At 46.8% G+C, this 13,789-nt stretch overlaps 2 protein-coding genes across 35 annotated transcripts in view; one reads left to right on the top strand and one right to left on the bottom strand.

Annotated features, from left to right (window-relative positions):
- Window positions 1-11,930, top strand: part of WNK1 (WNK lysine deficient protein kinase 1) — a 133,941-nt gene extending 122,011 nt beyond the window's left edge. For all 21 annotated transcript variants that reach the window (XM_082349040.1, XM_082349042.1, XM_082349026.1 and 18 more), the window contains 4 exons: window positions 481-680; window positions 2,076-2,270; window positions 8,414-8,601; window positions 9,022-11,930. In XM_082349040.1, coding sequence (XP_082205166.1) covers window positions 481-680; window positions 2,076-2,270; window positions 8,414-8,601; window positions 9,022-9,339 — 901 coding nt within the window. In that variant the 3' untranslated portion in view covers window positions 9,340-11,930. The remainder of the gene's footprint in view (window positions 1-480; window positions 681-2,075; window positions 2,271-8,413; window positions 8,602-9,021) is intronic.
- An 879-nt stretch (window positions 11,931-12,809) lies between these two features.
- Window positions 12,810-13,789, bottom strand: part of RAD52 (RAD52 homolog, DNA repair protein) — a 76,934-nt gene continuing 75,954 nt past the window's right edge. For all 14 annotated transcript variants that reach the window (XM_082349120.1, XM_082349125.1, XM_082349130.1 and 11 more), the window contains one exon: window positions 12,810-13,387. In XM_082349120.1, the coding sequence (XP_082205246.1) occupies window positions 13,326-13,387 (62 nt within the window). In that variant the 3' untranslated portion in view covers window positions 12,810-13,325. The remainder of the gene's footprint in view (window positions 13,388-13,789) is intronic.

Raw genomic sequence — 13,789 nt, 5'->3', positions numbered from 1 at the left:
AGTTCTTACAGAACTGCTTCAGCACCTTGGCATTACTCTTAGCGTGTTATTGTTGTCAGTGGCTCTTTTGCGTTGTGAACCTCATCTTAGCTGTTATTGGTCTACCAGGTGAATCTGGTAATGGCACTGGGATATAGATTACGATAGCAGGTTTTCTTGGTCACATTTGAAGAACTGGGTCCGATTCGCAAGTTCAGTATTCCTGTGTAGAGCTTCCAAGTCAGGAAATCTCTTTCTCCTAACACATCACCAACCATTTGTGGTTGGCTAGGAGCTTGCTGGAATTTGGCTTGGGTAATGGAGGCCAGCAAGAGGAGCTGACACACTAGAATCGCAAGGTGATAGCAATTAGATTCAGTACATTTGGGGGAAGGATTCATTGATGAGTAAATATGAATGGAGGTTAAATAATGTTGTTAATTCTTGTTTGAACGAAGGTGGTTATACTATTTTTGAATTATGCTTGGTTATCTTTCATAGACATCTTAAAGAGATTCAAGACCTGCAGAGTCGCCAGAAGCATGAAATTGAATCTTTGTATACCAAACTGGGCAAGGTTCCTCCTGCCGTCATCATTCCCCCAGCTGCCCCCCTTGCAGGGAGAAGAAGGCGACCCACCAAAAGCAAAGGCAGCAAGTCTAGTCGCAGCAGCTCCTTGGGGAATAAAAGCCCTGGACCAGGTCAGCCATGGCTGTCCCATCATTTGTTTTTGTCTCCAAACGTGCACGTAACCTACGGAACATTTGTTAAATTTCGAAGGCGTTTGACTTTCCTAATATGCTTGCTTCCTTGCCTTGTCTACTCCCCATATTTATAGAACGTCTTTTAAGTTTATGGAAGACAGGTCAGTGCTATGACCTATTCCTTTGTAATCCATATTGCCTCCGTTTATAGTCGTTGTTGAGGATAAAACACTTAGCTTTGCCTGCTAACTCATGGAGCTCACATTTCACCAAGCTCGTAGGCAGTTGAGAGAAAATACATTGTTCTCTGTTTAGTAAAGTCCAGGTAGATTCTTCCTTTTTAATGAATGAATTGGTCATAATTACAACTGGGATGAATGTAAATTTCATATAGGTATTTTGGGTATGTCATATGATAATTTCCTTGGCTAAAGTTTTTGTTTTATTTATCTATATTGGGATAAAGAACTTGCTAGTGTTTATAATAAAAAAAATAGTTAAATCATAATCTCTGGAAATGAATTGTAGTTTGCCTATTTTTTATTATGATAACGAGTTTTTACCCTTTGGTGAAATTATGGTAATGTTAACAGATAACTAGTTGAAAAGTAAAAGCAGCTAAAATAAGTTTATACCTCATACTTGCTCTTCAGTTCTAATATAAATGTGTTGGAAAGCAGTTGTAAACTTAACAGCTTTCCATTCTCTGGAAGCTTTCAGAGACCCAAACCTTTTCTCTAGCACACGAGAACCAGTTCATTAGGAGACGTGATTATAAGCAGTAGCCGCTAATTTAGGTTCTGAGCCCAGTTTCGACCTTCTTTTTGCGTGGACGCCTAGTCCACTAGCTGCTAAGGAAGAGAGAAGTGAGTCCATTTCAGGCCACCTGGCTAATGATGGGAAGCCACCTTTTAAGAATAATTTTAAATATGCATTACTCTCTAATCCCTACGTCATTTTTGACACCTCTTTTGTACTTGATCTGACACATGTACAGAAAGACTAAGCAGAGACTGTCTCTGGAACCAATTTGTTTCATGATCCAACTCAGTGTTTATAAGAGGGTAAAAAAGGCAATGCTGAGATTGCAAAATGGAATTCTCTCATGCCCACTGCCCGTGCTAGTCTTTCTTACTCAGCTCAGACTTGGAATCATCCAGGTTGTCGACGGCTCAGCATCTTCAGGGCTGGGGTCCTGTAGCCCTGTTGCCTGTTGAGTCTCCTGCTACGTCTCACTTCCCCTCCTGTCAGTGAGACCCTTGCTCTTTGATCTCCTGTAGTTTTTGGCCCATTATTAATCCCTCAGTGGGACACATTGGAGGAAAAACAGTGCCTGTCAGGTGCGGTTGGAAGGCTGTGCACGTTCCCTCATGCCGCTGTGTCTTTTGGCAGGTAACCTGTCTGGCCAGAGTGCAGCTTCAGTCTTGCACCCCCAGCAGACCCTCCCCGCTCCTGGCAACATCCCAGAGACGGGGCAGAATCAGCTGTTACAGCCCCTTAAGCCATCTCCCTCCAGTGACAACCTGTATTCAGCCTTCACCAGTGATGGTGCCATTTCAGTACCAAGCCTTTCTGCTCCAGGTCAAGGTAAGAAATCAAAGCAGCCAGCATCTTCCAAGAACATTAAAATGGAGATATTGCCATATGTGGGACAAAAGCCTGGTGAGGAACCTGTTCAGGTGGGTTGGAGGAGCAGCTGACCAGGAACCAGCCGCATGGTACCCACATGGCTCCTTGGGCTGTAAGGGGAGTGGGTGACGACTAGATGAGGTGGGGGTCACTGCTCCCGTCGGGTGGAAATAGGTTTTTTCAAGGGACTACAGTAAAAAGTGACATCTGTGCCCCTGTGAAGCCTCAGTGAAATGAATGACACCTTTGGGATTTGGAGCTTATGCTTTAATACTAGACTGGGATTTCCTGGACCACATTCTAAGGAGTTTCAGCCATTTCTGAAAGTTAAGGCATTTGATTAGCCAGTGTAGACTTTTAAAATTTCTAAGTATGAGAGACACATACTAAAATGAATTCAAGTCCATTCAAGTTTTTACCTACAATCTACTCCCCTAATATAGGTTAATAAGCAAATGTTTAATAAAATGATCACTCAGAACATTTCTGTAGAGGAAAGACCTTCTGGTAACATTAGAACAGAAGCTGAAAAGAGTTGGGCATGTGGGTGGAGAAGAGTGAAATCAGGAATCTAGATAGTGAAGTAGGTGCTTTCGCCACAGCGCCACAGAAGTTAGGCGTTAGGCCGCCTCCCAGCAGGATGAGTGTACTTGGGGGAGGCGCTCGGTCTGGGCAGGTGGCGGGACTGCGGCCTGACCCTCCTGCCCCACGTCCGGGCCTGTCCTGGAAGCTCGTTCCTCTGTGTGCTGTCCTAGCGCATCTCACTCTCCAGCCTCGGGTTCTAACGTCTCGTAGCTGTGTTCTGTCTCTTCTCTCCCCGTTCTTCCCCGTTCTTCCCCTCTCACAGGCTGTGCGAAGTTTAACTGTGCGTCTGAGCAGGTGACGTTCAAACCTGGTGGCAGGAGGACCCGATTTCTGAGTACGCCCTGCTTGGCTCTTTGTGTGTAACACCTTTACTCCTTCCTTGTCCTTGTGTTTCTGCCGCTTGGATCTGTTCTTTCACGCAGTCCATGTGCATTTGTCTTGGCTGAACTACTATTACCCTCAGAAGTTTGGGTCTCTGTTAATTATGATAAAAGATGTAGAAATAACAATAGCTTTCTGTGAACGTCAAAATAAGTTTCTGGAAGAATTGCCTCTTCCTAGGCCCACGACAGAGGGCACGGGGTCGCTCAGCATGCGAAGCCTGGGCTCACAGCCCTGCTCAGCACTGCCTCCGGCTGTGGCGTTAGAAGCCACAGAAAGCATCTTGGCCACTGGTACCGGGAAAAGTTACACCCTATTTTTCTCTTCTTCTTCAGAGTAGGTCGGAATCTTTTTTTTTTTCCCCCTCAATTAAGCGTAACCATCTATCAATTGAAAAGATGCTAGAATCTCTTCATTGGATGTTTTCACCACCACTACCCTGTAACTCCATAAAATCAGAATTTCAGAAAGGGTTTCAGTGTAGTTCTTCTTATAAGGCTTACTAAAGACCGAAGGGCCAGCACATGCAAGCAAAAATGGGCTTTTTAACAAGAATGCTGGGATTTCTCAGCTTTCTTCCCCCAAACAAGGCACAATAGCAAGTCACCCAGCCTCTCCAGCCCATCTCCCCATGTGTGGAATGAAGGTGGTCCTACACAAATCAGATAAGATCCCATGCACAAGACATTATTTCTCTCTGATTAAACCACACCTACCTGGCACATAGCAGGTAGTCGGTAAACGTATGTTGAAGTAAAAATTTTTTAAACAAAAATAAGGCTCAAGTAGAAAACCTTTGTTAGAGCTCGGGTAAAGATCTCTGCTAAGGCCTCAAACTTCTGATGTGGTTTATTGAAGTGCTTTTTAAATGCATGTGCTCGGACCATCGTTGTTTCTGAGTATGGTTCACAGGTCCTTGGGCACTGGTCTAGGGCTGTTTAACAAAGAGGGAGGTGGAAGGCTTACCCAATTTGGTAGGTTTTTGAGCACTGAGATCAATAGCTTTTCTGGCAAGGCTAGGATGGACCAAGAATATTAGCTCCTTGACACTTAAGTAAGCATTTAATTTATATGTCCAGCTAGAAAGAGGAAAAGACATTAACAGTAGGAGACAAGTGTTTTGAAGTAAAATGTGATGTGTCAGGCCTGTGTTATGTAGCCTGAAATGTCTAAGAGGGAAGAAAGAGAACCAAGGCTTTTTTGTGAAGGAAGTGTAGTGTGACAGGTACCACTTCAGATTAATTAATTCAGTAAATTCTCATCACACTCTTAAAGGTAGGTGGTATTACACTGTTGTTCAGGTGAAAGTGGTTAGAAGTATTAAATTTTATCACTTCCTTTTGGGTCTTAAAATGAGAGGCCCTAACTCTGTTGAAGGCATGTCAGTGTACATCACGTAAGCCTTGATGAACAAATCACAAGAGGCAGGTTTAAAGCAAATATGGAGGGCCCATGGTTAGGACTCGGCGATTTCACTGCCGTGGCCCCAGGTTCAATCCCTGGTCAGGGAACTAAGATCCCATCCTGGAAGCTGCGCAGCGAGGCCAAAAAAAAAAAAAAAAAAAAAAAAGCAAATATGGAAAGAGATCCGGGGCTCACAGGCATGGGGTCTTAACTAGTCTCCGATGCTTTACTCTATACTTTCAAAATAGATAATGGTTTGGAAGCACGGCTTGGCTTAATGCTTTATTTATGTTCAAAAGTTGCTTGTTTTCCACATTTTTTTTTTCCACATATTTTTAAAGATTTTTCTAGGAGGGAAAGGGTTAGTATTGTATGTCTAAGATGTGGAAATATAGTATTAGCCAATTTAAATTAAAACTGTAACAATGGTACCATCTGTCAGCCTCCTGTGGTAGAATTGTTAATGCATTTAATTGAGTGCTTTGTTAACAACCCAGCAAGAGAAGCAGGAGCGGGGGACAGGGTCGGTGGAGAGACTGCTTGGGTGTTTGAAATTCAAGCAGTGAGACCCAGAGAGAGAGACTGGGGTTCCTCCCCATCCCGAACCTTGGTGCAGGGCATCGCTCTTCTAGGTACAGAGACTGGGTGTGGAAACTCACTTCTGCCAGCCGGGAACCAACAGCCAGGAGGGTCCATCATACAGAATGGCATCTGTGGCAGGGCTCCCGGGTCCCTCCAGTCTGTCTCCCCTCCTGCTCTCTCTTGCTGGGACTTTGTGTGCTGTTTGGAGATTCTAAATATTTTACACACTGATGTTTCCTTATCTTTAACACATTGCTCTCTCTTTGTGCTTCAGGGAAGATGGTGAAAAAAGTCTGTCCTTGCAACCAGCTCTGTAGTAATTATCCTTTCTTTCTGTTACTCCCGGCCCTTGATTGCAAAGCCTGTTGCCCTTGAGTTCTTTGAATCCCGAAGCCTCACGACTCTCGGACTCCCAGCTCCCGTCCGGCTAGTCCTGCACCCTTTTCTGGTGTCGTCTTTAACATGCTCAGTTGCTGCCACTGGCTGTCCTTCCAGATTCAGGGTCGCCTCATAGTGCTCTCAGTGACGGCCCCGTGCCCCGTTTCTGTGACAGCTGTGGGTGGAGGCGCCTGCGGATGTGCTTAGGGGCCTCGGGGAGGCCTGGCTCCTCAGGAGAGAGTCCTGTAGTCAGAAACGTGTGCCCGCTGCTGTGCGCCCACGGGGATTCAGCCGGGGTCGCGGCCTGCGAGAGCCCGGGCCCTCACATCGCAGTGGGAGCGGCTGCCGGGCTGCTGCGGGCCGGGGCCCCCTGTGTAGACAGGAGGCTTCTCGTGAGAGCGAGGGCAGTTCAGCAGCCCGGCAGCCGCCGAGAGGCCCCCGCAGAAAACTCTGTGCTGGGGCGACTGGCAGCGCGCTGTGCCTCATAGGAGGCGTTGTTACCAGGATCCCGCGGTGGGGCGGGCATGGGCCGGGGGCGTGTATTACGGCAGGAGAACGTCAGAAAGTGAATTTCTGGTGGTAAAGGATGCACGACTTTTAGAGCTTTCAGCAGAACTGAAAAAGGTTCAAAGGATAGTCAGTATCCTCTCGGGAAGGCAAGCAGCGTCCTCAGAAATACCCGCTTTACCAGTGCTCTTGAGCGCTTTACTGCTACAGCGGGCCAGACGCACTCCCCATTCTCCTGGGTTTTATTAGCCAAGTCAGCTCTTCCCGGGAGTTCATTCCTGGTCAGAAAGGGATGTGTGTGTTTGTCTGTGTCCTTCTTTAATGGGAAAGCTGTTTTCAGAAGCCAGAATGAGAAGGTGAACTGGGAGGCTGACTCTCCCCCGTGGCGTAAGCCCCACCACGTTCAGAATCCAGAGTCGTGTAACAAGATGAGGCCATAAAGGGGCCTCAGCGCCAGAGGCGACGGGCATGAGACCAGAGGGTGTGGTTCTAGCGCCAGCAGTTTGTGGCCAGCAGTGCTCAGCTCTGCAAGCTTCTGAATTTGGCTTTTGACAGCTCTGCTCACTTGTGGTTATGTTTTGTTTTCATCGTCTCGCTCACCATCAAGCTTGCGAAGCAGCTGTCATTCAAGGAGGATGGTGGTCCTCATGCATGTGATGTGCTTGCTCTCGGGATCTCGCCATTAGCACGACCGCCATCCTCGCTGCCTGCACTTCCCACCCCAGCGCTGTCTCACTGCTGCTGTTCGAGGAACGCTGTCTCCTGTGCTTTTCCACTTTGCACCTGGGCCTCCTGTTCCACCAGGGAGCTTACGCTTCCCTTTACACGGTGTGTGTGGTGGCAGCCCCCGTGGCTCTGGCGGGCACTGGGAGTGAGCTTGACAACATGTGCGGTCGTCCCGGGTTGTCTTGCCTTGGTGATAAGAAGCACGTGCCCCTCGCACTCTGCAGCTTCACCTCAGAATAGCTGTTCCTCTAGGACGCGCGTGCTCGGGTGTGCCATTCCCGGGTGGCAGGGTGCAAGCCGGCCTCGAGAGCAGCAGTGGATTACAGGGGGCTTCTACATGGCGGAGTTGCTTCCAGTGTGCTGCTGTGCTCTGGTGCCGCTTGGATCTTGAAAGCAGGAAGATGCATGCATTTAAATATCTAGCCCCGGCAGTATTTGGGGATCTTAAGTCCTGGTGGCTCACAGCCTACCGCGGCAGCTTTCATTTATTCTGCAGCAAATGCGAGATCTGGTAAGAAAGCGGGGGGTGACGGGAAAACACAAGACGTGACTCTTCTTTCCCTCTTCCCTAAAACTCGCCTCTTCGAATAATCGCCAGTGTGCCCTCCAGCAGAGCCGAAATCAGGCAGGACACAGACTCCTTTCTTTCTCATCAAACCGTAGAAATAGAATTCCTTCATCACAGCCCCAAAGCGTCCTCCCCCTCCGCACCCCTGCCTCAGCCGGGCGCGCATGAGAGTGCTTGCTCTTCTGGGGAGTGGGGGCTGTAGAGGCCTTGAAGCAGTGGAACTGAGGTCATCTTCGGGAAGCCACGCCTTCCTGGAGCTGAAAGACTCAGGCACACCGTAGAGAGCCCTCCTCCTGAGCGCTCGTGGTTCTTTACTCAAAGGAAATGGGGAGACGTTGAAGCCTTAACTCTCGCAAGTTTGCGTTTGCAAGTCACGTTTATGGGTCCAGGTGAAAAAGGTTTCCGACCAGAGCATGCTTTCTCTTGTCGCCCCTTTCTGTGAAAGAATGGCTGAAGACCATGATGGTCCCCACGTGGTTTGGGAGCCCATCTTTCCTGGGGCTTGTCTTTGCTTCCCTTTAACTCCTCCATGAACCCTGCCCAGTGCTCCAGGGATCCCTTCTCTTGCCCTGTTCTGCAGCATTCTAGAGCAGCCAGCCTCACTGGCCACACTGCACAGCCCTCCTCTCCCCCAGGTGACGCTGGGCATAGAGGCCCAGCAGCGAGTGTCCGTGCTCCAGGATGCCATGAGAATGGGCAGGAGGAGGTCCCCGCCCTCTGTGCCTTCCCTCATCCGGAGTTGTTCAGCCTCGTCTGGAGCTCCTGAAGAGAACCTGTTTTCACTACCCTGTGATGCCAGAGCATTTGGCTACATAAGACCCTAGAACCTTCCTTTTCTTGCATGGCTTCCCACTTCATCCTCCCCATTCTGTGGTTTGCCATTCATCATCCTCGGAAGTTTTTCCTCTCCCTGAAATTACAGCCCAAGCCGCTTTTAATGGTTGTGCTCTGTTGCTTCTTCTCACTTTAGGGACCAGCAGCACGAACACCGTTGGGGGGACCGTGAACAGCCAGGCCGCCCAGGCTCAGCCTCCTGCCATGGCGTCCAGCAGGAAGGGCACGTTCACAGATGACCTGCACAAGCTGGTGGACAACTGGGCCCGAGACGCCATGAATCTCTCAGGCAGGAGAGGAAGCAAAGGACACATGAGCTACGAGGTCAGTCTGCCCCTTCTGCCGTTTTCCGGATCCATCAGAGTATCACTGAGCGTGCGTCTCGCTCGTGTCAGGGACCTTCTTCAGTAGCTCATGAGTTTTAACACTTTTTTAAAAACAAGACAAAAATCACCCAGGTCCCCTTTTAGTTTTCCTGCCCTGAATCCCGAGCTCTGTATGGTCAGCCCAGTTTTTTCTTCCCTTTTCCTTTCACACTCTGAACTACACACACACGACACCACCCACCTCCAATCAGAACAAGTATTTGGTAAATATAAAGAGCCAATAATTATGATGGAAGGTTGTCTGGGTGTTGTTTTCACTGTCCCCTGCAAGATGAAAGCAGCCCGCTTCTGGAATTCTGTCTCAGTCCCACCCGTTTCACACCCACACCAGCTTCACACGGCGTTGTTCTCTCCTCAGGGCCCTGGCATGGCAAGGAAGTTCTCCGCACCTGGTCAGCTGTGCGTCTCCATGACCTCAACCCTGGGTGGCTCCGCCCCCATCTCTGCAGCATCAGCTACCTCTCTAGGCCACTTCCCCAAGCCCATGTGCCCCCCACAGCAGTACGGTTTCCCAGCCCCCCCCTTTGGCACGCAGTGGAGCGGCACGGGCGGCCCAGCAACACAGCCACTTAGCCAGTTCCAACCTGTGGGAACTGCCTCCTTACAGAACTTCAACATCAGCAACTTGCAGAAGTCCATCAGCAACCCCCCAGGTTCCAACCTGAGGACCACTTAGACCTAGAGGCGTTAACGGAGTAGATTTGGGGACAGGAGGTGGAATGGTGAGGGGCAGGTGGGAGGGGGATGGGAAAGTAGCCTACATACTAACTACTAGCGCTGCGTTTAACTGGTTATTTCTTGCCAGACAGGAATGTGTTTAATACCGCTTAGAGCCCTCAGAGTGGAGAATCTCCCTCTGCTTTCACCATTTATTGGAGTGGGATGAGAAGGAAAGAAAGAGCAGGTTCCTTGTGTATGCTTTGTTATCTCTCCCCAACAGTGAGCGCTCGGAAAGAATCGTGTTGATCAGAAAGCTTCTCGAGAGCTCAGTGGAAAAGCAAAGCCCATCTGCGTTCTCAAGTAGTGGGGCTCTTAATCTTGGTACCCACCCCAAGTCCCTTATCCCCTCAAGAACATAAACCGCAAGACAAAAAAATTAAACTATTGGGCTCTCTCCTACCCTGTCCCCACCCCAGCCAATCTTTAGAACCCAGTGAAAACACCAGGGGACTGAGGTTTCAACCCTTTCTTACGATAGGTCATTAGTGCTTTAAGCAAATGATATTCGCAGCTTTGACTGCAGCATTAGCCATTAGGAAAAAAAAAATTAAGTTCCCTGCGGACATGTAACTTTGCCATCAGTTTTGATGTGGAAACACTGTGATATATAAATGTTGTTGGACAACAGTAGTTTAAAGAGTAAAATATGAAAGGTTTAAAAAGTTGAAAAAAGCTAGCTCTGTCCTTTACCTATTGAGACTTTACTTTCTCCTTTGTATTTGCATTGTATTAGATAAATAAATGTGAATGTAAAATTGTATAAATTACTGTACTTGAATACTTCTGTTCTCCCAGTATTGCTTGCTGGATGTCTTAGTGCCTTGGACTTCTATCGCTTCTGCCGTTAACACCAACTGCTCATCAGACCCCAGTCAGCACAGGGCACATGGAAGGGAACCTTGGGTCCATGTGACCCAGCAGTGGATTATGCAATAAGGAAATTGAAAGAGTATTTTTTTTCAAGTCATTTAACAATTTTGTCTAGAGCAGGTGTAAGATGAGCAGGTGAGAAGTTGACAGTAGTGGTTAAAAGCAGAAAACTCTGTTTCAGGACAGGTGAGGAGGGGTGTTGTCACAAAATTGGGCGATTTACAAGATTGAGCGTGGTGTGCAATAAGTGATGAAAGAAAAAGAAAGACTACAGGATGGGAGAACAGACTTGTTTTGAAGATAGGTGATGCTTGTCCAGTGGCTGCCATAAGCCTTACTTACCTGAGCTGGGCTTGAGCAGAGGAAACCTGGAAGAAATGGCTGAATATAAAGGGAAGGGCACGGGGGGCGCTAGTTTTTAAGCTGGGAAATGTGATAGTGAAATGTCACAGATGGAGAAAGTTGTTCTAAGAAAAATCATTTGGATTGCTTCCCTTTTGGTGCAAATGTACCGTGTATTTCTCAGCTTGGGGTACTGTAGTTTGTGGAAAGTGGACCCACATCTGAATTAAGCATTGTAGGAAAGAATGCTTATTCCTACCAACTTCCTATATAATGTCCAAATGGTTGCAGGATCATAATCTCTTGCGCCACCTTATTTCTAGAATTACAGCTGATATTCTCACGTTCTCTGTAAACAGATATTCCCCTGAAGTAATAATAACTGCAACCAACCAGTATTATTTAGTGCTGTGCCTAGTTGTAATGGGCAGTTCTGTTACTTTCAGAACTTTCAGGAGATACTCTCCTCATTGCCCGAGTTTGGGATCTCTGTTCTCCCAGAAGGTGGGGAAAGAAGCCAGGACTCTTAATTTTGGGGTGCTTCTTGTCTTGACTCTTGAGCTGGGAAACTGACCTATTTCCAACCTCTTACCCACCTCAATGGCACATCCCAGGAATCCCCTTGACAGGAAGAGCCTGGATGGCTGTGCTGTCCTCCGTTGGTCATTTTCTTTGTTAAGTTAGCCGAGACCCCAAAGACGCAGATGAGAGCTGAAGGTTTTAGGAAGGTAGAAATGAAAAGGGCAGGCGTTCCAAGCTTTGCTTCGCAACTGTTTACTTACTTTTTCTCTGCTTATAATCCTCGGGAGATGACAAGAGTAAGGATAGAACAAGAAGCGCCAAGGAAGTGGGGAACGGACCCCTGGGCAAGGAGGCAGGGCTTTGCAGCAGAGGAAAGAGGAGCCAGAGTGCAGCACGTGACTATTTTGTTTCTTTGGTTTAATCATTTTGAGATCTCTTCACTCACACGTGGAAAGTAAGAACTGCTTTTATTTACTGTTGATTTTTTTCCCCCTCCTGTGGATGAAATAACTGAAGCCTAGAGGAATGAACCTAGTGCTACTGAACTGTTTAAATTATTTTTGTGTTAATAGTACACTTTGAGTATCTTTTTCCACATTAAAAAAATTCTTTCTGAATTATAAATGTTTTCCTTACATTATTTAACAATGTACACTGTTTTAAAAAAAAAAAACTAAATTCAAACCTTGGGGATTCTCGGTAGCCGGTCAACCCGTGCGTTTGGGATAAACCCCCGGGGGGTCGCGCTTTCTGCTTCCGTTTGTTACCTTTGTAGATGAAACCATTGAAATAAACCAAACTTGCTTTTCTTGAGCTGTGGGGTTTCATTTTCAGCACATGCCTTTTTCATGATCTCATTAGCTCTGATTTGACTTGTGTGCAATTTATAACTGGATTCCTTTCTCCAGGACCTTTTTTTTTTAAACAGCAGTTCTGACCTGAACTAAGATGCTGCAGACAGGCAAGATGTATTTTCTGAAGACCATGGTAAGGATATCAAAATCAGAAGATGAATCTATGCCCAAAGCTGTGCAGCTCAGGTGAGGTGGAGGGAGGTCAGGGAAAGCCCCCTGCTCATCTTCCAGAGGCGTGGCGGTGGCCTAGGGGCACACCTTCCCACAGATGGGCCTGTGCTCCAACAACAAACTCAAGACTGGGTACAAGGCCCAGCCCAAAATGCCCTTAAAAAGTAAAACTGCACACTCATTAGTTGGGGGAAAGGATTATGAAACATCCAAACACTAAAAGAATTTATGTTAAGGTGGGTGATAATCGCACATCCGAAACAGCTAAACAGCTGCTTATGTCACGCAGATTTTTGTGGTTTTCCAGTACATATAAACGTTGTTTACACTATAGCCTGTTATGTCTGCAATAGCATTATATCTAAAACAATATATACCTTTTTTTTTAAGAATATATTTTTAAAGAATATTTATTTATTTACTTGGCTGCACTGGGTCTTGGTTGTGGCATGCAGGATCTAGTTCCCTGGCCATGGATCGAACCCGGGACCCCTGCCTTGGGAGTGTGGAGTCTTAGCCACTGGACCACCAGGGAAGTCCCTGAAACAATATATACTTTAAAATGCTGTTGGGAAAATGCTCAACACCGGGTTGCCAAAAACCTTCAATTTGTTTAAAAAAAAAAACAATCTGCGAAGCGCGCGATAAAAAGAAAGAGGTATGCCTGTTACTTTGTTACAAAGTAGGATTTTATTTTGCTTTCTTAAAATGCCTTTTCTTTGCTCTTAGATTTTATTTCCTTATTAGGAAAAAATGGAGGTAGTTTCACAATGAGCCTATAAATGACAGATTGTTGTAGATGAGTGGCAGCGAAAGGGGTCAGAGGTCACACAGAGTGAGATACCGCAGGCCGCTGTCGAGGTTGGTGCACGGGGAAGGTGGCCGCTGTGATTCCTAGAATTTCTACCTTTATTAACATAAAAGCTTAGGAATAAATAGTGAAGAGCCAAAGAAAAGGTGTTTGTTTGTTTGTTTAATCTCCGCAGGGCTTCCCAACCTGCCCAGCTTGATCTGCGTCAGGTTCGTTCCAATAGTGAAATCCTCTGGCGAAGTTGAGCATGAAGCAAGGTAAATCCCTGGAGGTAAAGCTCATTCCCTAGGAATGATGAGTCATTTCATGACCAAGAAGCAGTTTTTGAAAGTCCCTTTGTGACAGAATCCAGTGAGGTGACCTGAGCCTTGGTCAAGATGGATCCAATTTCCTTTTCTTCGTGTCCTGGTTCTTCCCATGTGAATCACAGTCTCCTATGGAAGAGAAAATTTTTCACATACAGCTGCCATGATTTAAAAATAAGGAGTAAACTGACTGACAGCTAATAACTTTTGAATCGTATTAGTTAACTGTCCTACTTTAAAGGCCAAGAATGAAAATTGTTATGAGGGGGACAGGTCCCTCTATTAACGCTGGACCAAGCTGCAGTAGAGATCATGACAGGCCTGCTTTTAACAGGAAAGCTCTTAATGCAGCCATGCTTCAATGTCCCACTACTATCAGCTAGAAAGAGCTGCACCTCAAGTCAGGACCCCAAGGAAGACGTGAGACTCTCAATCCAGTTACACTGCATTTTCTTAGACTGCTCCTGCTCTGGCATGAGTCCCCTCTGACTTCTTAAAATGGAATGTCATTCTTTCTTTAAGATTCATAGG

Source organism: Balaenoptera borealis (assembly GCF_965194805.1).
Source record: "Balaenoptera borealis genome assembly, chromosome: 13".
Lineage (NCBI taxonomy): Eukaryota > Metazoa > Chordata > Mammalia > Artiodactyla > Balaenopteridae > Balaenoptera > Balaenoptera borealis.
The sequence above is the reverse complement of the archived record's forward strand: the minus strand, read 5'-3'. Positions and strand labels throughout refer to the sequence as shown.